This window comes from Miscanthus floridulus, chromosome 14 (assembly GCF_019320115.1).
Source record: "Miscanthus floridulus cultivar M001 chromosome 14, ASM1932011v1, whole genome shotgun sequence".
Lineage (NCBI taxonomy): Eukaryota > Viridiplantae > Streptophyta > Magnoliopsida > Poales > Poaceae > Miscanthus > Miscanthus floridulus.
In genome coordinates, this window is record NC_089593.1 from 92,972,338 (window position 1) to 92,996,075 (window position 23,738).

Here is a 23,738-nt window from a genome sequence, read left to right on the forward strand (position 1 = left end):
GACTGATGCTGGTTTATTGTGAGAGGAAAACACTGTTGGCTGACTAATAAACCCTGGCTGAAACCAATAAGCGAACACAAATACCTGGACTATGGAGCACCCGAAGTTGTGAACCAAATTCCTGGCCGGTCAAATGACGCTGCTGACCTCGATGGTAGATAGTGGAGACGGATCATGGGCCTGTTCGGCAGGACTGAAAAATATTGTTCCGGCTGATTGTTGTGAGAGAAAAATAATGTTCTGGCAGGACATGAACAGTGATTTCGTGAGTGCCAGAACCAGCCAGCCAGCCGGCAACCAGCCAGCCGAACGGCCTCCATACTGATTGTTCCTATCCCCAAATCACCTGAATATGGTGGAGAAAACTAGGGTCGATGGCCCACCTATCAGAGAATGGGCCGAGCCACATAAGAGCAAAGGAAAAGGGAAGAGAAAAGTCCATTTTACCTTCCTGAACTATCCTCGAAATTTCGCTTTCCTCCCAGAACTCTAAAACTGAGTAAACCACTTCCTCAACTTTTAAAACCGTTCATTTTACCTCCCTAACATGGTTATAGGTGGTTTTCAAAGGCGGTTTTGTCTTTCTAGTTTAAAAATAAATGCAGTAAATACCTAATGAGGTTTTTAAACCACAAAAAAAATATCTCTAAGCTTCTAAAAATTCTGAGAAAATACTAAAGATGGATCAGAACACGAGAAACCCAAATAATATATCTATATCTTGTGAAAATATCTCTAGAATCTTTTAAAATTTTGATAGCTCTAGGAAAATTGGAAAAATATCCAAAAATTCTGGAGTTAAATCAAATTTCCTTGTGCCGAGCTTGGAGTTGTCTAGAGGACTTCGTTCTGTTTCGGCCTCGGCCTCTGTAGGCTCCGACCTCCCCTTGAAACCGAGATACGTCAGCTCAAGTCTCAACACCGTTGGATCCTCAGCTTCAATATTTGTCGCGCGTTGGATCATGATGCCCCATCTCTGAAAGCAAACACGCTGCTCCTCTATGTTATGAACGACGTATAGGAATATGAAGTAAAGAATCAAGCCACAGAGGAGACACACGATTTAACGTGGAAAACCCCTTCGATGTGAAGGGGAAAAACCACGGGCACCAGCCAGCAACAATCTCACTATCTCAAGAGTTTTGGGTTACACGCCTATGGTGGCTTACAAGATAATCAAGTCTCCACGAAACCCTAGCAAGGGTGTATATACCGTACCGTACCGGCCCAAACCTCAATCTCACTACACTCCGGCCCAAGCCTCCGGCGACGGGCCTCCGCTTCGCTCCGTCAGAAGCCCGGCCTATATCCTGGAGTGAATTTGGAACAACTCCAACACTCTATGCATCTCCCCTCATCTATAAATGGTTCCCTTAAATTGCGTGCAGGATTCCAATCAAAGTTTCTTCATGTTGCCACAATCATTTTCAAGTAAACCAATCACTGCTTGAAGTCGACAAGATGCAACAAATCTATCTACTATTTGACATATGTTAATCAATCTATGAAGAACATGCACCGTTGATTTCTGCAATTGGTCGTCGTACACTGCCAGTATTCCCCATTTCGTGTCGGTATCCTTTTTTAGGGTGCACGCACAGGTTCCATCCATGCCAGTTTAGCCAAATTAAGGCACACAGCTTCTTCACCGGTTTCATAAGCTGTTTGAAACTGTTTTGTGCAAATTGATCTTTTACCAATAACTTCACATGCAAAAACTTGCCGAGACATAGGATTGAGGTGGGATGAAGCTGAAAATAGTAGTTTTTCTTAGCTTCACCTAGCACCAGCGAACCCCACCGTGTTTGGAAGTCAGATTTGCTTCCGCAAGACGCGTGCGTGGGTTTGGCCATCGAGGTGCAAGCACGTCTGTCGTCGTCGTCCGTCGAGCAGGGCTAGCTAGGGTGCGCTGGGGCCATTGAGCGCGGCCGTCAGTGCAGGGGCGTGCACCAGACGTGGGTGCTAGGGTCATCAGGACCGTACATGAGTGAGTGTGAGGACACCGGCGGCGAAGAAGAAGAAAGAAGAAACCCGAGCGAAAAAAGAAGAAACAGGAGACGAGGGAAAATGACATTGTGGTAATTTCATTATCTCTCTCTCTAACATAAGGTGCTATTTTAGCCAAAATAGTTTTAGTTTTACTTACCGATAGAGCTGCTCGTAGAGTTAAAGCTAAAAACACTGATGCTAAGTGGTGCCAAACAAACCTACTTTCAGCCTGTTCGCTTGTTGGTTTCAGCCAGCCCAAACCAGCCAGCTAACAGTATTTTTCTCTCACAATAAACTAGCACCAGCCAGCCTAAACCAGCCCAGAAACCGACCAGCGAACAGGTCCTTTGTAAGGACCCAGAAGAACGATCATCCTTTCCCTGTGGTCTGTGGCCAAGCTGATTGCTGCCACCAAGCACGACGAGACACGTGTATGAAAAAGCAGCACAAGCTGACAAGATCGTCAGGACTTTCATGTCACCATGACAAAGGAAGGGAGGTTTCAGTAGCGACGAGGAAGAAAGCGAGCAGGACGTGGAATCACGGCTCCTTTGGACCGGTTTTAATAATCGGCGGAGTTGATTTACATCAACACTTTCTACTTTTTTTTTTGAAACACTTTCTACTTAAGTGAAGTTTAATACTTATAATGTAACTAACACTAACCTTGAGGTTGTCGTTCATCATATTATTTTCTCAACATAATGACACTATACGCATAAAATAAAATAAAACAAAAGCCCTCCAATGATCCAAAGGATGATGACACGACGAAATGACGAGCTATATATATGCACTAGTGACGTTGAAACCGAGGTGTGAGGACTGAGGAGTAGGATTACTCGGTGGAGAGAGAGAGAGACAGACACGGTGGAGCACAACGACGTCGCGTCCGAGACGCGACGACGACGACCTCACGTGCTTTCGCATCAAAACAAGACTATCGGCCTGTTCGCTGGTTGGTTTTTGGGCTGGTTTGGGCTGGCTGGTGCTGATTTGTTGTGAGAGAAAAACACTGTTGACTGGCTGGTTTGGGCTGGCTGAAACCAATGAGCGAACAGGTTGTATGTGGTTATTAGGCCGCACACCCGAATAAGCTAGTTATTAGCTCTAAGTTAATTTCTCTGAGGGCAGTCCTAATGGTGCATTGATGATGGTTTCTATTCTCATTAAATGATTTGTCACGTAGGCAAAATGCTGACATGGTAACGTAATTAATAAAGAAAGAGAGCAAAAATCATAGAAATGGTTTCTTCATGAAGAAACCAGGTCTACTCTTGACTTAATACACCAAGAAACCATGAAATCGCCATTGGGGAGAAACCACCAGTTTCTATAGAGCTCGTGTCGCACTCCCATTGGACGAAAAGATAGAGTTAATAGAGAGAAAGAGAAAATAGTTATTACTCATAGAAACCATGGGTTGGAAAACAGTATTTTTTTTTGGTGCGGTATCCTATGTTATAGAAATTACTGGTTTCTTTCATTGGGACTGCCCTGATAGTGCTAATTTTTAGCATATAGATCATAATATAGATAGCTTCACATGATACACTCACATGATTTTAGAATGTGTATAATCAAAAGTTAGCTTTTCTCTTTTTTTTTATTAAAATATAAAAAAAAATACTTAGAGATAGCTTTCGAGTCAATTGCTTCGTGTGTCCTTGAGATTAATTATCATATTATATTATTAAGAGAATAATAACTTGGCACGCACGTACTTATCCAACGCAGTTCGTTTGGGGTGGGAACGGGGCGGACGGACGTAGCGCCCAAGGAAGCCCGCAGGCGACGAGTGTAGCGAGAACGCGACATGCTGTTGGGTGGGCCAGGCATGGACTCGTGACCGTTCACCTGCCATCCGCTCGCTCGGTCGGTCAACGATGCTGCTGCACAGACACAGGCACACATCACTAGTACAGCTTGCGAGCTCTACTTTTTGCTGGGCCTCGCGGAGACAGACAGGCTAGTATTTTCTTCTTCTTCTTCTTTACTGCTATTTTTTCTCTTATAATCAATCAACTTTCTGAAATTGTTGTAAGCAAAAATTTTAAATTTGAATGAATTTTACAGAAAAAAATATTTATTTATGATATAAAATTAATATAGCTACGTACCACATCAAATGTATCTTTTATATTATACACCTCTTTGTTGCCGTAGATGTAATTACTCTCCCGTCCCAAAATAAATCAATTCCTAGAGCTATCTTTTCTATTTTCTTTGTTCCAGAACTATCTTAAGTTTAACTATCTGTACTATATAAAGGTAACAACATTTATGATACTAAGTAAGTAGTATATTTTATGAAAATGTATTTTCATATTATATCTGCCGACACTAAGAGCATCTCCTAAGAGCCTTTCGAAAATCTACTGTCTAAATCATCATTTAGAGTCATTTGAATAAAAATCGTTTTCTATATCTTTATACCCTCCAACAGGTTTTATATATCCGGAGCAGAGGATGTCTATATTTGGATATCCAATTGAATATATTGTTGGAAGGTATTTTTTTCACCAAAATCTCTATTCCTGTGAATTAGGAAAGATATAAATAGTTTCTTGGAGATGCTCTAAATTCGGTATAGTTTCTTGGAGAAGCACGTGACACAGAAGAAACGCTATACTACGGCTGATGCTGTTTTTTTAAAAGAAAAATACTATATCATGATCGATATAACTGATACGGTCAAACGAACGTGATGATAAAATATGCGGACAAATCTTGCGGTCATAAATCTACTTTAGTAATCACAGATGCTCACGCCATCTACATAGCACAATTCTCCTTTAATCATCAAATCAGAATCAGAAAAAGATAAATCAAAGTGATAAATAAACACCTTTAATTTCCTTCCCTGTGCGTGCGAGCGAAATTTCCGTGGGACCCACGCGCCACGATCAGCACCGCGTCCCACCCCGACCCCGCTGACACGCGGGCCCCTCTCCCCCCGCATCCATCCCGCACGGCGCACGCCTACACCAGATCTTCCGCCGCCTCCGCCGTAATTAAACCCACCCGTCGCCGCCTCTCGCCGTGACAGCAACAAATTCTCCGCCCACTGGCCGATCAGATCCTCCCCTAGCCCCCCTGCCCCTTCCACCCCCTCCGAGAACCCTAACCACCCGATCCAGCGCCCGCCTGCTCGACATGGACTCGGACCAGGACTCCGTCAACGACTGGGTCGTCCTGGCCTCGTCGTCCTCGTCCTCCGACGACGAGCGCGTCATCGCGCTCTCGTCCGGCTGCACCACCCCCAACTCCTCCTCCCGCGCCGGCTCCGGCTCCGACTCCGAGCCCGACTACGCCGCCGGATCCACCAAGTTCCTCCTCGCCTACGCCGCCGCCGCCGCCGCCGACCCCGACGACCCCGAGGGCATGTACGCGCTGTCGGACGCCGAGGACACGGACGCAACCCCACCACCTTCCCCGCCGCTGCCCAAGCCTCTCTCGGGCCTCTTCCACCACACGCTGTCCGGGGACGTCGCGTACGCCGTCTTCGACCCGGTCGCCCCGGCCCCCGCGGGCGACCACCACGCCGGCAAGCAGCTGGTCCCGGACCCCACCTTCGCCGCCTTCTTCCACGAGCCCGTGGCCGCGCTCGCCTCCACCCGGGGCCTCGTCTGCCTCCGCGGCGCCTTCTCCGCCGCCTACTACGTCGCCAACCCGGCCACCTTCGCCCGCGAGCGCCTCCCGTCGCCATCCCGCGCCCACCGCGCCCACGGCGACCCCGCCGTCGTCATCGCCTTCGACCTCGACCCGCGCGACTCCGACCCCGAGCGCGGCGCCGACGCCGTCCTCTACGCCCTGGAGTACAAGCCGTTCTACCGCCACTACCACGTCGCCGTCGCTTTCCCCGTCGGGGATGGCATCTACGCCTTCGAGTCCTTCTCGTCCAGGGCGTGGAAGTGGACCATGGGCGCGGATGTCGCCGACGCCGACACCGTCGTGCCGGGATCCGGGGTCGGCGTGCTCGGATGCGCGTTCTGGCGCACCACCTTGGGCCCGTTGCTCTGCTACGAGCCCGTCTCGCGCTGCGCCAACCTCGTCCCGGCGCCCGCCGAGGTGATGCAGTGGCCCTACTGGGAGCTCGGCGAGATGGAGGGCACGCTCTGCGTCACGTGCAAGGACGCCCGCGTCCAAGCCGTCGTCGTCGTCCGCTTAGACTTCGCGCGCCGCACCACCTTCGGCGCCATCTCGTGGACTCTGGCTGGGCACTTCGAGGGCGGCTGCCTCAGGGGACGCCAGGACGTCAAGCTGCTCCGCTCGCAGGGCAAGGCGGAGGTCGTCATGTGGGACCCCAGCTCCGAGACGGTGGTGGCCATGGACATCGAGGGCCGCACCACACGCACCATCAGGTTCATCCCTGGCAGCGCCTACTACGCCGATTTCATCCCCTACGTCAGGTCGTTGGCAGCCGTCTCTGGCTCCGGGTAAAACGCCGATTTCCTCCTCCCTCCCTCCTCTGTTTTTTTTTGGAATAGATCTGTGTGTTGATAGGTAACTGCAATATGTTTGACCGATTGATATCTCAATACCTGCTTCCACAGCTGCAAACTTCTGAAATATTGCCATGTTGGATGAATAGCTGAAATTCTGAATACGTAAGTTTTGCTGGATTGTTTGACATGTAGTACTCTGAGAATGATTGTTTTCTGCTGGCCTGGTCCTCTGGTCTGGGCATAATGTGATTGATAGATAAAAATTGTCCAGTTAATGCAAATTATATCCATGTCAACAATGGTACCTTGCAGCACAACTAGCTTTATTGCGTCAACTGGATCATGCAAATACTTCAGGTCTGATTGCTAGTTTGGGATGTATGTTTGGCTAGTTTGGGATGTATGTTCGGTAGGTAATGTTGATATGGAGACACTGGTGTCCACTGAAACTGCGAGTGTGACTTGGTCCATATCTTATCCTTTTTAGTGCTGGTAATTTGTCTTTTCTAGGAAGTTGTAAACAAATGATAAGTTGGCTCCTGTTTGACCCATTATTTATTTTCATTCACATGTTGTCCTTTTGCTGCTTTTCATATTGGTGCTTTGTTAGGTGTACTGTTACCTCACTTTTTAGGAGCAGAACTGGATGCTAGCTAATTTTTGGGGGAAACTACTACAATTTCAGTCTGTTGATGAATGTCATTATCTGAATAACCTAGTTTTCTGGCTGATTTGTTATATTATATATATGCTTGGTTGCACCTGAATATAAATTTTTTTTTGCTGTTTTGTGCATAATGTTTTTGTTACTCTGTTAAAAGGAAAATTTTGGTTGCCTGGCTACTTGCAATTGACTGGATCAAGTTTCTGCAGTTATCATTGCTTATTTTGAATGTATGACGTAATGTTGATTGTAGATGATCCATGATTAGCTTTCACAAATATGTTTGCTTTTTGTTGGACTTCTCTTAATTGCTTTTCTGTAGGTTTTTTAACTAATACCTCTGTTATTATGTCAATGTGCAGAGCATTCCAATTTGACTAGCAATTTAGACTAGTTTAGCTACCTTGAGAAAACTATGAACTTGCCTGCATTGTGCTAGCAGATTCATCTTAGGATTTATTGTTCTGTGCCTAGGTGCTCTAAATTTGGATGATATAGCTTCAGTTTTACATTTCACTAAGGCCCCGTTTGGATCCTTGGAATTGAATTCATTCTAAAAATTTAGGTATAGATAAGCTAATATGGTTGCATATGGAATATATTTGAATACTATTGTTAGCCACACAAGGAAGAAAATTATAGTTGTAGAGGAGAAACATAGCATGGTGATTATAGAATCAAATTCCATCTCCCACCCTATGAATTTGAGATAGCCATACAAGGGAGAAAATTATAGTTGTGGAATGTCAAATTCCAAACCAAATAGCCTAATCCATTAAGGAGATTCCAATTCCTCCAGAATGAAAGGATCCAAACGGTCCCTAAGAATAGTGTAATGAATTGTGACAATTCTGTATCGTAATATTCATATATGATGGTACTGATATGTTGGCATCTATTTTTCTTGAAAACACAATTTCTGTCCGGCATTGCTTTCCTATGCAATTTACATATCTTTGTTATATCTTAATTCACCAACTCTACAGCAGCATATATTGCTTATATATTATTATTTCTTATCATCCAGCAAACGGGCTCATGCTGAGCGTTCGACTGCTGCTACAAATAATGCGGGTGCTGACTTCTGGGCTATGGCTGTTGATGCTGAGGCGTACTAGACTAGTGGTAACAGCTAAATCTGTAAGTATCACTACCCTCGGAAAGCACAACCTCATGAATCTATATTTCATCTATGTTTGGTTTTCCATTCTGACAATGACATGCCATTCCGTCTGAGACATTAATTGTACCATTTTTGCGGTGGCTGCAGGTACAAAGCTGGAATAGTTCGTTCGTTACAAAGGAATAATCAAGCTTCCAGAGTTGTGCAGCCTAAGGAAAAGCAAAGAAGCAGCATTCTTTGAAGCGCAGTTTTGCCCTGGTATCTAGTTAGCTCAATAAGCAATTCTTTTGCAGTGCCTCTAGCTGTGGGACAACCACGCACTGTCCCATATCCGCTTGTACAAATGTAGGTTTCAGACTTAGTATCTGGTGTGTCAAACAGTCAGTCCAAATCTTCTGGTTTCAGAAGAGTAGCTTAACACGGGTGGAACTTAGAACGTCCTTGTGTGCGATAGACATCTGGTTTCTGGAAGGGAACCTGATCTCTTTGGTTCCTGAATGAAATGCTTTGTTTTGCCTTTGCTGGATGTCTAGGCTTCTGATGATGAGCTATGGCTGCCATATTTTTTCTTTCAGTATTTCTGATAATGTTGCCTGATGAATGGTGCTGCTTTCTTGTGCGTCACCAAATCATTTGAAGCCGCATTGTTGTGCTGTTGCATCCTGCTTGATTGTTTGATTGGCAAATTGTAATTCATTGATTTGAAAACGTGGAACAATTTTGGTTCCACAAGCTAGATTTATGATGATTAGGAAGTTAGAATTTTTCTTTTCCAGAAAATGTAAGTGTGGAGCTCCATTCAGTCCAATCGTATTGCATAACGAGTTCATTGAAGATTTATGTGGTTTGATCTTGATGCGATGTACTCCTTCTGGTGCGCTCATCTCGCACTTCGAGGAGTCAACAAATCTCGAGTTTGACCAAGTTTATAGAAAATTGTATCATTATTTGTATCTGTAAATGATTTTTTTTTATGAAAATATGACATGATTAACCTAATGATATCTATTTGATATCATAAGGATTAATAGTTTTTGGTATACATTTGGTCAAACTTAAAAGTGTTTGGCTCATCGAAGAGCGAGATGTGCACTTATTTTGGAACGGCGGGAGTATTCTGAATCTGGGGTCTGTTCGATCTCTGCTCAAATGGCTGCACACAAGCTCCCCTCCCCCTACTCCCAAGCTCTGCAGTCTGACGGTTCTCAATGCCGAGGACTGTGCTATTTTACTAGAGTCTCACGCTGATATCACTTGTTGCATCTCAACTCACATAAGAGCATGCGCAGATCATGTTCTGAAACTTGGGTGATGTGGAATTCAAACTCCAGCAGAGATCACAATGCAGCCAGCTCATCATGTTTTCCTGGGTGCTAGCTAATCTGACGTGATTGACAGAGTCTGCTTTGTATGTACAGTGTTATTTCAGCTCATGTTTTCCTAGGTGCTAATCTGACGTGACTGAAGGAAAACTTCGGTTGCATGTCATGTTATGTTAGTATCCGGCTAAGATTCAGACACAAGCAGGCGTCCTTAGGCCAAATTGTGGCCAATGGTCTGCACCCTTTAGGCCCGTCCGAGCGCCAGGTCCAGTGCAGTTTGTCCTTGGGCCAACTTGTGGCCCAATGGTCTGCACCCACCACACTTTAGGCCTGTCCGAGCGCCAGGTCCAACACAGTTTCATTCCCGGCCTATACTTTGCAGTTGATGATAGTCTCTGTTTACTTGTTTTTGTAACCCTGCTTTACTCTTAAACATACTGTCAGTGCAGGCATGTGCTGTTCAGTGCTTCATTCTCTGCACGAGATCTGATATGACACGGGTTTAATTTGGCGCTGTCATGCATTCTGAACTGGTACAAGTAAACATATTCTGCCGTGTAGTTACACAACAAAGGAATCACACTTGAAACAGTCCCGGGTGACTTAGCAGCAACAATTGCATGCTTACAACGCTACTGGAAACCGGCACTTTGCTGAGTGTCTGCGGCACTCGGCAAAGCCCGAAATACACCCGGCAAAGGCTTTGCCGAGTGCCGTACTCGGCAAAGGGCACTCGGCGAAGAATTAATCGGCGAAGAGCCTTTGCCGAGTGTTTTTTGTCGGGCACTCGGCAAAGCCTTTGCCAAGTGCCGGAAAAGCACTCGGCAAAGATTTACATTCGGCAAAATGAAAATGCGAAAAAACCTAAAAATAATAGAATTTTTTTTCGAGGAAGGCCGCCACCGGCTAGCGCCTGTCCGTCCAGCGCCACCGGCCATCGAAGTCGCTGCATTTTTTGCGCAAGATTCGCGGCTAACGCGTCCGGTGGGATTTGAACTCACGACCTCTCTCTCGCGTGTTTGCTGCTCTACCACTGCACTACACTATCACTTGTGTCTAAATTCTGTTATTTATCCTCATATATTATACTAAACCAAGAGTAAATTGCTTGTTTGAGGCCCTAAACGAATTCAAATAAAAAAGTGGTCAACTATAAAGTTTCATAACTTTTCGAGATCTACAATTTTCATTTAGGAAGTTTTTTCATCCGAGGTGGTTCGAAAAATTCTAATTTTAAATTTGAGAGATTCAAACGTAGTTTTGCATGATAAGATGATTTCAAATAAAAAAGTTGTCAACTACATAGTTTCATAACTTTTGGAGATCTACAATTTTCGTTTAGGAAGTTTTTCCATCCGAGGTCTTTTGAAAAATTCAAATTTTAAAATTTTCAAATTCAAACGCCGTTTTTGCATGACAAGATGATTTCAAATCAAAATGTTGCCAACTACAAAATTTCATAACTTCTCAAGATCTATAAAGTTTATTTTGGTCATTTGTTCATCCAACATAGTGGTAGTAATATTATTCATAAATCTTATATATCCCTCTTCTACTTTCACGAAACTAATATGAGACATATGAGAGAGATATAGATTTTATGAACAACGTTATTGTCGTTTTGTCAAATGAAGAAATGACCAAAATAAACTTTGTAGATCTTGAGAAGTTATGTAACTTTGTAGTTGAAAAGTTTTTCATTTGAATTCATTTCGGGCCTCAAAAATTGCTTTGAAAAAATAATTTGCTGAGGACAAAAAAAAAAATGCACACGGCAAAATGCCTCTTTGCCGAGTGCAAAAAAAGGCACTCGGTAAAGACGCATTTTGCCGAGTGCCAAAAAATGGCACTCGGCAAAATGCCTCTTTGCCGAGTGCAAAAAAAAAGGCACTCGGCAAAGACGTATTTTGCCGAGTGCCAAAAAAATGGCACTCGGCAAAATACATCTTTGCCGAGTGCAAAAAAAAAAAAAAAACACTCGGCAAAGCCATCTTTACCGAGTGCCGAAAAAAAAAACACTCGGCAAAGCCGTCTTTGCTGAGTGCCCGATAAAATATACTCGGCAAAGCTTCCGGCACTCGGCAAAGTGCCGGTTTCCGGTAGTGCAACCCTGCTATATATAATAATATAGGCCTGCCCAGGATCTCATTTGACAATTGTCCCATAATAGATGGATAGAGCTTATTCAAACTTTGTTTTTCTCTGATCCATGAACTATTGGAGGACACCAAAATGTCACTGAGTTCCAATGTAGGTAAAGAAGATTCCAATGTCCAATCGGAACAATTAGACTTCTTTTAGGAACAAGTAGATTTCGTTTCCTCTCGCATACAATACAATTATTTTGAAATAAGTAGACATAATCTCGTCTGACTCTTCGGTTCATTTGGTCAACATAGCTGACCAAAGATTGAATCCTGACATGCAAAAGCTTTGTCTGTATCTATATTTTACTATTCTTAGATTGTAGCGCTGAACCTAGCATATGCAACAGTCGCAGCCTTCTATTATGATTTTCCCTAAAAAGGGTGATAGCAGAAAGTGCCATTCTTTCTGCTAATAGAGCAAGAGAAACAAAACAAAACAAAAAAAATTACCATGCCAATGACAATGGTCATGGGTCTATCATGATATTTCCCCAAAGCCTGTTGTAGTAGAAAACTGCTGATTTATATAATAATAGAGCATGAGAAATTAACAAAAAAAAAAAAAAACAACCACGGCAATGACAACCGTCATGATTGGTTAGAAAAAACACAACAAACAAGTGGCAAACCAACTCAAATTTTAGTTGGGTCCAAAAGGGAAAACTTTGCCAATCTCAGAGGTAGACCTCATATAACTATCGAGTTACAACAAAATTGTTGACAACCAAAATTGGATGTGTGAGGCTTTGTTAAGCTTCTCTCCAATAGTGTGGACCAAGTCTCTCTGCAGCTTGTCCAAGCTGTCTGAATCTATGACCTTGTGTGAAATTGCGTTGAAGAATGAGCATAGCTTTATGTACCTTCTCAGGGAGAACAGCCCCTAATTGCAACTGGCAGAAGTTGAGTCACGATAACATGGCAGTCATGTTGAATTTCAAATCTTCCATGTTGATGTTAGAGCTGTAGCCAGTAGGCAGTTTGAGTTGATGAAAGAAACGTATGAGCTTCACTTTCTCCTCCTTACCCAAGGTCCATGATGCAGTCGGAAGCTTCTTTGACCCATCAGGTTGGAGTACAGGATGCAGCTCAGCCCCGACATTCATCTCTTGTATGTCCAAATGAGTTTCTAGCGAATCTTTCTTTACCCATGCCCGCCTTCGAGCCCATTAAGAAGCCAAGCATGTTCTCGCACACGTTTTTGGTTAGATGCATCCGCGTGACGAACAAGCATGAACTGGCAATAGGAGAGTCTGAATATAGTAGCGAATTCTTTTTTCACAAAGATTGTGCCGGTGCATGAACGCTTCCTGTGCTCTTTCCGAGGACAACCAAGTTTACTTACGATTTCAAAGATCTGCACCCCATTGAGCCGGACGGTCATCGATCCTTTGTCCCGTCGAAAGACTCCTGCGGTACGTACGGGTGACCAGTGGGCAACACAAGCAACTAAACGTGCCCTGGATTCCCACAATGCACCAACGGTTAAGAAAGATATCTCGAATCAAAAGTACGAGAGAATACGTGAGTGAATAGCAACGCATAAAGTTTCCAATGGAAAGCAGCTCGGGTAGTCAGTTGTTTAATTTGCTCACATTTGAAACCTACTCTATCTCTCCTCCTCCGTCTTGGTCTGCTTAATACAAGAAATTCAGGTCTTCTAGTAGCATTTCCAGGCTACACTTTGGGCCCGACAGAGGAGAGGCTCAACTCGGCTAGGAGCAAAGAAGCAGGAGCATGGTATGAGACTGTCACAAAGACTAACTTATTCTTTTGCACATTTATCTGTCGCATAAATAGAGAAGCGCAAAATCCGTGTCATAAAGTTTGTAGATCTACTTGGTTTGAAAATAATGCTGCTCGGCACTCTAGTTCTGTGTTTTCATTTTATTTATCGTTTTGGGAAAGAATCGATCTCTGACTTTTCAGAAGGATGTACTAACCCTTTTCTTACTTAACTGATTCAGGAATTTGAACATTTGTATTAGCATCTGAAATCGATTTCACCTTCAAGTTTGACATGCATTTTATGTTTGAGTTTTGAGTTGGAACCCCCGCTGAGATCTGAATGTGGTGTTAGTTGCTTTTGTTAAATCAGGAACATCAGTGAAATGGCTGATTATAAAAATATGCATTTACAAAAAAAATAAACCGAGAAAGTTCTATTCATTCTGATCGTTCTTTTCATAGTGGGCCACAGTGCAATCTGATAAATGGTAATGAAAAAAATAACATGATAAATTCTAGAGTGACAACTCATATGTTGATGAAGTCTGACAATGCTCTAGTAGGCGTCGTTCCTTACACAATGCCTGTCTTCTTTCAAAGGGTGATTATCGCCGCATGGGGAGTGTGGTGCAGCACATTGGAAACGCAACGTCAACAACCTTGATGCATAAGCTGAGAGGTCTGTGGATGAATCCTAGGGGCACAGTGCTCCGTATTGAGGCATTAGCATTGGTGGCTATTGCAATCTCCTTCTTCCTTGCAACCTGTGGGTCCTGCCGCCGTTGGTCCAACAGTTGGATCCTCCAAAAGGGCTTCTTGGCTGCAAATGCATTATTTTTGTCCCTAGGGACATACAGCATTGGCCTGATGCAGTCTTCGCCGGTGAAGAGTGAGATGTATCCCATATGGGCCGTATCCTTGTTCTCCCTCCTTTGCTGCGTCGACTCGGTCACCATGTTCAGCTTTGACAACAAGAGCCAGGTCTGGAAGATGTTGTATCAGCTTTTCCTCTACTGTGGATATGTCCTGCTGATGAGTATATCAAGCATTTCTAGTGATATTGGTAACATAGCCATTTGCGTTCTATCTGCCATCACTTTGCTCAAGGGCTTTCATAAGTCAATGGCTCTTTTGCTGCCAGGCAGAATGCGGAACGTAATCAGAGACACTCAAGATAGTGAGCTATTTATTGTGGGGCTAAGATATTTTACTAGGGAAAAGAAGTTGATGGTCCATTTACCCCTTGATGAAGATAATGCTGCCAAGGTCGCCAAAACTGATGTAGCAGTCAAGGTGCATGCTATAAATTCCATGTACAAAGGTGGTGAGCTAAGGTCCGACATCCGTGATGTGTGCCTCTCCTTGTCTCTGTCTCATATGCTGCAACTGCGTTTACTTGGGGTCAAGGAAGATGATGAATCAATGATTTTTGTCAAGTCCGTGTCGTCCAACTGGTCTGAGTTGAAAGGGGACGATGATGGGGTCATGGAGTGGGCCTTCAAGGTGGTCGAGGTCGAGCTGGCTTTCCTATATGACATCTTGTTCACCAGCAACGCGTTCCTGCATTACTATGAGGCAAAAACTGCTAGTATTTGGGTGTTGGCTTCGTTGGTTGGGATATGTTTTGTTGGGGTGGTTGCTGCAATGCCTGGGACGAGGACCGTCCGCTGGGCTGCTTCTTCTTCTGGTGGCCACGGCACCGCCGTCGTGGGCACCACAACAGCAGACCTTGTTATCACCGGAGTCATCCTTGTGTCCCTGGCTTTGCTGCAGGTGGTTCAGCTGCTGCGCTGTTGGACCTCGAATTGGGCCAGAGTTGCCTTTGCGTGTGATTGCGCAAGAAAGAGGAGGAAACAAGAGGAGGAGGAGGAGGTGGCAGAGGTGAAGCCGCAGCAGGGAGGTGATTCGGTGCAGGGGATCCATTTGAAAAATAGGGGGTGGTGCCTGAGGTTGAGAGCGCATCTTCTCAGGATCAATTGGTTTGAGAGCTACCTATGGCAGGACAAGCTCGGGCAGCACTCAATGGTGGAACCAACCGGCGGCTGCCTGCAGTGCCTCACCAGGCCAGCACAGGAATCAACATGCGCGTCGGCGTCGCGCAAGTATTGTTCCATCGTCTCGGGGATGCTTGGGCTGCGTTGTGTGGGGCGAGAGCTCCTGGAGGCTCTCTGCGGCAGCGGCACAGGGGACACCACCATTGGGCTGCACTCTGATATCAAGGCATCCGTTGCTGGCTTCCTTACCGAGATCAGGTCTGACGACGCAAGTGCTTGGCCATCTCCAACGGTTGGAGATGAAAGGAGGAGGATTGAACAGATAAGCAAGCGTTCGGATAATGAATCTGCTCGCCTCGGTTCCAACTATAATCCTGCTCTCCGTAAGACGCGCTCTCGTGGTTATGATCCCCATCTTGAATCTGGTGCCCGTAGGAAGCTCTCGGTTGCTGAGAAGTACACATCCAGCGTGCTGACCTGGCACGTTGCCACGTGTTACTGCGAGTTGGCGCAGCGGCACGACGACAAGGGCTTCCTCAAGGGCTGCAGCACAGGCGCTGAAAGGGCAGCCGTGGAGAAGGATCATCGTGTGGCCACGGCTCTGTCCAAGTACTGCGCCTACCTGGTGGCTTCAGTGCCAGAGCTACTCCCTGGGCCGCCGGTGGACACCAAGAAGGTGTACGATGCAGTTGCACGGCGGGCAAGGGAAGTGCGGCGAGGCGGCGGCGGGGAGGACAAGCTGCTGGCGGCAATGGACAAAATGGATACTCGCGACCATCTGCAGGAGCTCCGGGTCATGCTAGATGAGAGGGTGTGGATGGACCGCCCGTTCGACGACGGGGTGCAGCTGGGGCAGGAGCTCCGGCGGAAGCCGCCGTCCGAGCGCTGGAAGGAGCTGGCGGGATTTTGGGTGAAGGCGTTGGTCTACGCCGCGCCGTCAGAGAACACGGAGGAGCACATGCAGCGCCTCGCGCAGGGCGGCGAGTTCATCACCCATGTCTGGGCCCTGCTGTCTCACGCCGGCATCCGCAGGTGGCAAGGTGGACTGGAAGAACCAGCGGTAACTCCTGGGGCCGGAGCTGGAGCCGGAGCCGCCCACGGTGCTTCTTCCAGTTACAGGCCACGCCACGGTCCTCGGCGGTCTGCCTCTGTCCCCTAAATAACAGCCTGCCACTGCGTCTAGCCCTCAAGCTCTTGCTGCTTCCTCCTGCTTTGCTTGACTACTATTCCTTTCATTAATAAATTAGTGCTGCTGCGCTTGTAACACCAGCTCCAGTGCGTATGTATGCATGCATGTATGTATGTATGTATGCACTGTTCCTTCTCCTTGTATCTATGTATGTATAATAAAACTTGAATTTATACTTCATTTGCTTCCTTCCCAATGGTGATTGCTTCCGACCTTGGGTGCTGCTGAGCTCTCATCCCTGGGTGCTTCAGTTTGTCACATGAAGAAAAAGAAACACACGTACAATTCCTATAAACCACCTTATGCGCGGCCTTAGAACATAGGTCTGGCGGTGATAATCTGATAAATGACAATTCGGTATGCTAATTATGTCTGACCATGCTTAAATTAATAGGCGTCCTTTCTAATGTGATGCTACTTCTTCCAATGGAGACTATCGCTGCATGGGGAATGTGGAGCAGAGCATGGGTAGGTAACGCAACATCAGCAACCTTGATGCATCAGCTGTGGAGGAGCCCTAGAGGCACAGTCCTCCGCATCGAGGCACTAGCACTGGTGCTATTGCAATACCTTCACTAATACAAATATAGGCTTTTCCAGCGCCCCCTTCACCGTTGGCTTAGTAAAAACCGACGGTGAAGGGACGTCACTGTCAGCTTGGATTGGAACCAGCGGTGATGGGGGCATCACCGCCGGTCTATGGCTTGAACCGGAGGTGAAGGTGGGTCTTCATCGCCCGGTTCAAGCCACGGTGCACATCAATTTTTTATTTTTTAAATCTTTTTTTGATATTTTTTTTTTCAATCTGGAGCACGCAAGGGAACACTCAAAATTTTTTTAATCCAATCGGATGTAAGGTGCGGCCTACAGAAAATAATGTATTTTCTCTTCTTGTTTTTTGAACACGGAAATTTTTTCTTTTTTCTATGATTTTTCTGATATTTTTCCCGGCACTAGGAGCACACAAAGGAAACCATACCAAGTTTTAGCTGAATCGGATGCAAGATGTTGTCTACAGAAAATCGGACGTTGGCTTTAAAAATCGTGCACAAATCTTGAACTTCGAATAGATAATATCTTGCAGGCCGAATTTCGTAAAACTAATTTTGCTGAAACCAGTGAAGCTGGCAAGAGATCAAACAACTTAACATATGCATAATCCAAACTTAAAACAAAACCTCGATGATATCTAAAACTTTACAGTTAAAACACTCGGATTTGAGATCATTTTGATGTCCAAATGTTAAATTTAATATCCAACATATAACTAATATAAAAGAGGTGCATCCATGTTATAGTCACAAATGAGAGAGTGGTGTGGTGGTTAAGGTTGGATCGCACGAAGCCCTCTCAATGTTTTAAATAGCGGGCTAAGCCTCTTAGCGGCAGCCTCTCCAAAAGGCTAAGAAAGGCTATAGCGAGCTAAATAGCGGGCTAAGCCATTTAGCGGCTGAGCAAAAAATATGTCAAACATTATGTAATTTTACACATAATAAAGATATAGAAGATGAAAACATTACAAATACCAATAGGGACAGATAGTTCAAAGTCTTACTAACACATTATATCAAAGTTCGTAGTTCATAAATGAACATCATACATCACATAGGGACATATGTGAGTTCAAAGTTCATACTCCCCTCGCCGGTTGCCGTCGCCAACTTTCGAGTTCCGACTTCCCTCGCCGGTCTTACAGCTTGCACCCTCGCCGGTCACAGCAGCAGCAGCATTCGGCGGCGCCGCCGCCAGCACTCACTCGAGCTCGGGAGGAAATTGTGTCGAATGGCTAGGGTTATGCCTGGGACAGCTTTGGGCCTGCACGTTAATTGGGCCGATGAAAATGAAAGCCCAGGCCAAATAGCGGCGCTAAATGAACCACAATTTAGCGGAATTAGCACGCTATTAGCAGCTAATAGCGGGAAAAATAGTTTAGCGTTAAAATCCTGGTAGCTTAGCGTTGGTCTTCCAGATCCGCTAAATAGCGCTATAGCGTCCGCTATAGCGTGCTATTTAAAACTTTGAGCCCTCTTTCTCCCGAAGGGTCTTTTCAACAGCTAACTCTTTATCATCCAGTTTCCACTGTCTAGGATAATTAAAATTTATTTGTGATATACCTTGAGGGTCTATATACCCAGCTTTCACACTTGGCATTTGCTTTACAATGTGCACTTGCATATACAAATCACGGCGTGGGTGTGCAAATTAGATTTATTTCCATTGCTCCGAGGTGAAAGCATGTCTATATGTCATTGAAGTCAAAGATAATTTTCCCGACTGGGCTTCCAAATGTGCCGGTGGGGAAGCATGCTTGTATGAGGTCTATACTCATTAGGAGAACACGCAAGTACCAATCATGGAACCTTCTCATTCCAAGTGGTAGACGCTGGATGTCCTGATTTGGTAGGAAGGGCTTGTATATTTCATATGTTTTCGGGCAACCCTTTGACCATTTGATGGCATCAACATTTGGATACTGCTTTGCTATTTGATGGAGTTTGCTAGTGATGGCCTCCTCAGAAACCCGTGATGGAACTTTTTTTAACTTTGTTCTCAGGCTTGAACTGGTCATGGGAATACCACTTGTGCACCGATAAGACATCTTTCATCATAACATAAATTGGTCTTATGGTGATTGGATGCTTCTTTCGAAGTTCTCATTATGGCACATTCTCATCTTCTTGTGCATCACCTTCAGGCACTCATTGTTCATGTATTAGCTGTGCTTGTTGAGAAGACTGTGGCATCTCATCATGCACTTGCTCGGTACGAGCTGGAGAAGGTTGTGGCTTATCAGGCACATGCTCGCTAGGAGGTGGGGAAGAATGTGGCATCTCAGGAATGTGGTGATCACAAGATGGTGGAAATATCTTCCCGTCCTCAACAACTTGCTTCAAATTTGAGAGAGGGGGAGGAGACGAAGAAGTAGTCAATATAATGTCCTGTTTATGCCAGAGGATGAACTGCCCCATTACGTCTCTGAGTAACACCAGTCCCTCGGGAGTTGCATAGTCTATCCTCCACTGCATGAACTCGGGCTTCACGGTATGCACCTCAACCCTAGTATAGTCCGACGATATCTTATTATTGTGGTGTAAGCCATCAGGAGGATGTGCCACACCCGTTGACACCTCCATCATAATGTTCTACCGGCCGCTGAGAAACACCAAGGTGCAACTAGTTGGTTTCCGTATACGATCGACGGAGGTTATGGCTATAGTGGAACCTTGGCTGCTAGGAACTTTCGGAGGGCTGCCAACTAATGCCAGTTCCCCCGGCGACGTCATTAATGTCTGTGGCTCCGTAGACAGTCCTTGCTCCTCTAGCGCCTTCATAATTAGAGCCTTCACTTGGAGCTCAAGATTAGCCTCTCGGTCTATGCCACGTTTCTTGTATATGTGCCTGTCCTCTTCGAATTCGTGCTTTCAGGTCGTCCTTTTCTCTAGCCCTCTGGTGCGACCTGTGTGCTCATTGTTTCTCAAGCCAAGGATAAGCTCGTCCCTCTCTCTAGAAGGATCGAATGATCCCTTCTTCTTGTCTTTAGCATATTTTAGTATCCTTGATACTGCCTCTTGGGTCTCTGGCTTATCAAACTTAAGATTACCGCCGGATGATTCTGTACTCCTCGCATATATCCAATTCTTTGAGTGTACCTTCAAATTCTTCACATCGATATTCCCAGCAGCTGCGGCCTCTTTATCCATCTTCCTAAACTGCTCTTCCTTGGCATAGTAGCCATCGGGGCCTAGATGATGATGGTGTTTGTTCCTATTCGCCAGCTCGGTGTTACGGGCACTGAGCTCCAATGCCTCCGCTGAAGTCTTCTGAGCCATAAGCTCCTCCCATTGACTAGGAGTTATGTTGCCAAACTCATTGAAGGGAGTTGACCCCTTTTGGATATACTTCTTGTTGAGCTCCGACCTCCAACGTTGGAATGACTCTCCCATGATCTTGAAAGCATTTTTTTACCAGTTCTTGCTTACCCTCCAGAAATCTAAAATTGAGCTTCAGCTGCTTATCCCATAGTTCATTCTTTTTCTTCTCTGGTACCTCTTTCCAGTTAGGGATTGTTGGGTTCAATTTATCTCTTACTAGGGCCCCGATCGTATTACAGAATCGTCCTCTGAATTCCTTTAGCTCAAGGACAATTCAAATTTTAAATTTCAGAAAATAACAACTTGAAACATGATTTTCAACCACTAAATGATTTCAGCTATAAAGGTGATGAATATAAAAGTTGTATAACTCATCAAGATCTCCAACTTTTATTTTGGTCATTTCTTCATTTCATAAAGTGTTAAGTGATTTCATAAAGTTTTAGTAGTAATAGAGTGGATGTTTAAATAGATTCATCTGGATGTTGTAAAGGGTAGTCTCACACACATGCATAAATATAGTCTCACACACATACATAAATATATAGTGTCACACGCATACATAAATATATAGTCTCACACGCATGCATAAATGAAGTCTTACAAACACACACACTTACACAAACACTCCACGTTCAACAACTAGCTAGCCCACTGTAACGACTTTTCTCTTGACACCTTTTCGTTCCCATGACAATATGTCTTTGGGCAGGTTCTTTTCCACAACACTGATCTTCTTAGGAAAGTCTGTGAATAGCGGCATCTCATCGTAGTTATTGTAAGCTTCAACATCGTCCACGCCATCAACTCTGATAATGTGCTATTTCCTGAGGCAACCACATGCTTTGTCTTCTTCTTGGAGGGAGGTTACTTTGTGGGTCAGGTATTTAGAAAACTTGTGCGACATGTGAAGCGAGCACCCAAGGGTCATCTTGGTAGCCTAGCTTCTCGAGGTCTAGGACTCTCAATCCGATCTCATTCAGTTGGTGTTGTTTGATCCAGCGGCATCGAAACGGGGCCACTGTTATATCCCTTCCATAGTCAAGTTCCCATATCTCTTCAATGATGCCAAAGTATTGGATCTTTCACCCCACTCCATCGAGAGCTTCTATTCAAACGCCGTTGTTTTGGTTCACATATTTACTATCCTTTGCGTGGGTATAGTACGTATACCCATTGATGTCATAAGCTTTCCAAGATGTCACTTATCTCGATGGCCCTTCCGTCAACCTACTGATGGTAATAGAGTCTATGGTCTCTCTAGGTGGTATGTTTTGGTCCTTCAACTATGTAGTTAGTCGTTGCTTGTGTTGTTTCATGACCCAATCATCTGAACAACCATTTCTCTCCGCCATAATGATAGCCAAGTGTTCATCAATGTACGGTTGCATCAGTTGTGTACTCTGCAAGACACTATAATGCACCCGACTCACCTCTTTGTAATCATGGTCGATGAACACTTTTCTACCACTAGTGCCCTTCCTAGCCAGCCTACCCTTGTGATGAGAATTGGGTTTACCAATCCCTTTGTGTACTTTTAGGTACTCTTAATAGCACTTGATGACTTCTTAAGTACTGTAGCCCTCTATCATGGAGCCCTCTAGGTATGCTCGATTATGCATGTATCGGCTTAGAACCGACATGAACCGCTCGTAGGACCACATTTCATACAAGTAGCAAGGGCCCAATGCCTATATCTAATGAACCATGTGAATCATAAGATGTGACATTATATCAAAAAAAGTAGGAGGTAAACACATCTCTAATTGCTTTTGTGTCTCCACCACAAATTCATGTAGGTCACTCAGCTCTTTCTTGCCAATCATATTCTGTGAGATCTTTTAAAAGAAGTAGCACATGCGGGTGATGGCCATTTTCCAGAACTCTAGCTTTATAGCCCTGATTGCAATAGGTAGAAACACTGCCAGCATCACATGACAATCATGAGCCTTGCAGTGTGTTATTGACAAGTCCTTCATCGACACTAGCTTCTTCACAATCGTTGAAAACCTAGTCGGGACTTTGACCCCCCTCAGGAAAGTGCATATAGCTCTCTTCTTTTGGGTGTTAGGTTGAAGCATGTCGTGGGCAGAGTGTATTTTCCATTAGCCTCAGGTACCGTGTGAAGCTGTGGCATCATGTTTAGCTACACCATGTCTTTCCATGATTTCAAACCATCCTTTGACTTGCCTGTGTCCATCAAGGTAGCAATGAGACTCTCAAAAACATTCTTCTGCATGTGCATAGCATCAATGGCATGGGGGACCTCCAAGTCTGGCCAATAAGGTAGATACTAAAAAAAGATCGATTGTTTTTTGAAAGATAAGCCTTCGATAGGAGGTGTGCTTCTATCTCTGTTCATCCCATCCGGATTCTTCTTTCCATAGACAACGCGTATGTTTTTCACCATTCTGTACACATGTTCTTTGTTATGATGTCTCTCTAGAGGGGGTTCAATCTCCGAGGTGTTGTCATAAAATCTAAAGAACAATTTGCTGCGGTACTTGTGACTTGTCTTTAAGAAGCACCGGTTCCTTAGGTAAACTATCTTCTTGGATGCATCTAAGAACACCCATGTAGTACCATCCAAGCAAACTAAGCATCCTGTCTTCCCTTTGATCTGTCCAGACAAAGCAAACAGTGTGGGATAATTATTGGTAGTAACAAATATTATTGCTCTACATATGAAGTCCTCCTTTCAGAATGCATCGTACATCGGCTCACCATGTCTCCATGGCCTCTGCATTTCTTGCATCAAAGGCTCGAGGAACACGTCTATATCAATGACTGGTTGTTTAGGGACAGAAATAAGAATAGTGAGGAGAATGTACTTTCTCTTCTGACACAACCATGTTGGGATGTTGTACATGGTCAAGATCACTGGCCAAGTGCTATGGTCGCTCATCCTCTCATTGAAGGGATTCATTCCATCGGTGCTCAAGCCAAACCGTACATTCCTTGGGTCATCGCTGAATTCTTTATGCTTCTCATCGATCCTTTGCCACTGACTATAATTAACCGGGTGTGCAACCTTATCATCATCCACCTTGTGCTCATCATCCCATCATGTCATGAGTGTAGCTTCTTTAGGGTTTAGAAAGATACATCTCAAGCAGTTGGTCACTGGCAGGTACTACATTACCAAGGTAGGAATTCTTCTCTGCTTTTCATTGTTGCCTAATGGAGTATTCTCTAGGGGCTGAGATTCTTGTACACCTTTTTTGTACCCTTCTTATTCCTCTTTTTCCCCATAGAGGCTTCATCC

At 44.9% G+C, this 23,738-nt stretch overlaps 2 protein-coding genes across 3 annotated transcripts; both read left to right on the forward strand.

Moving 5' to 3' along the window:
- The first annotated feature begins 5,081 nt into the window (after positions 1-5,081).
- LOC136502850 (uncharacterized) lies at positions 5,082-8,741 on the forward strand. 2 transcript variants are annotated; one of them, XR_010770731.1, is made up of 4 exons: positions 5,082-6,428; positions 8,129-8,241; positions 8,372-8,433; positions 8,470-8,741. XR_010770731.1 is itself a non-coding variant. In XM_066498100.1 (3 exons), the coding sequence occupies exons 1-2, from the start codon at positions 5,146-5,148 to the stop codon at positions 8,217-8,219; spliced, it is 1,374 nt and encodes a 457-aa protein (XP_066354197.1). In that variant the 5' UTR covers positions 5,082-5,145; the 3' UTR covers positions 8,220-8,241; positions 8,372-8,741. The 2 variants fall into 2 exon arrangements, 1 of the variants encoding a protein (XP_066354197.1); XM_066498100.1 differs by having other exon boundaries at positions 8,372-8,741.
- Positions 8,742-12,840: 4,099 nt separating this feature from the next.
- On the forward strand, positions 12,841-16,603 carry LOC136504021 (uncharacterized). The gene is made up of 2 exons (XM_066498915.1): positions 12,841-12,930; positions 14,019-16,603. The coding sequence occupies exons 1-2, from the start codon at positions 12,841-12,843 to the stop codon at positions 16,569-16,571; spliced, it is 2,643 nt and encodes an 880-aa protein (XP_066355012.1). The 3' UTR covers positions 16,572-16,603.
- Positions 16,604-23,738: the final 7,135 nt, after the last annotated feature.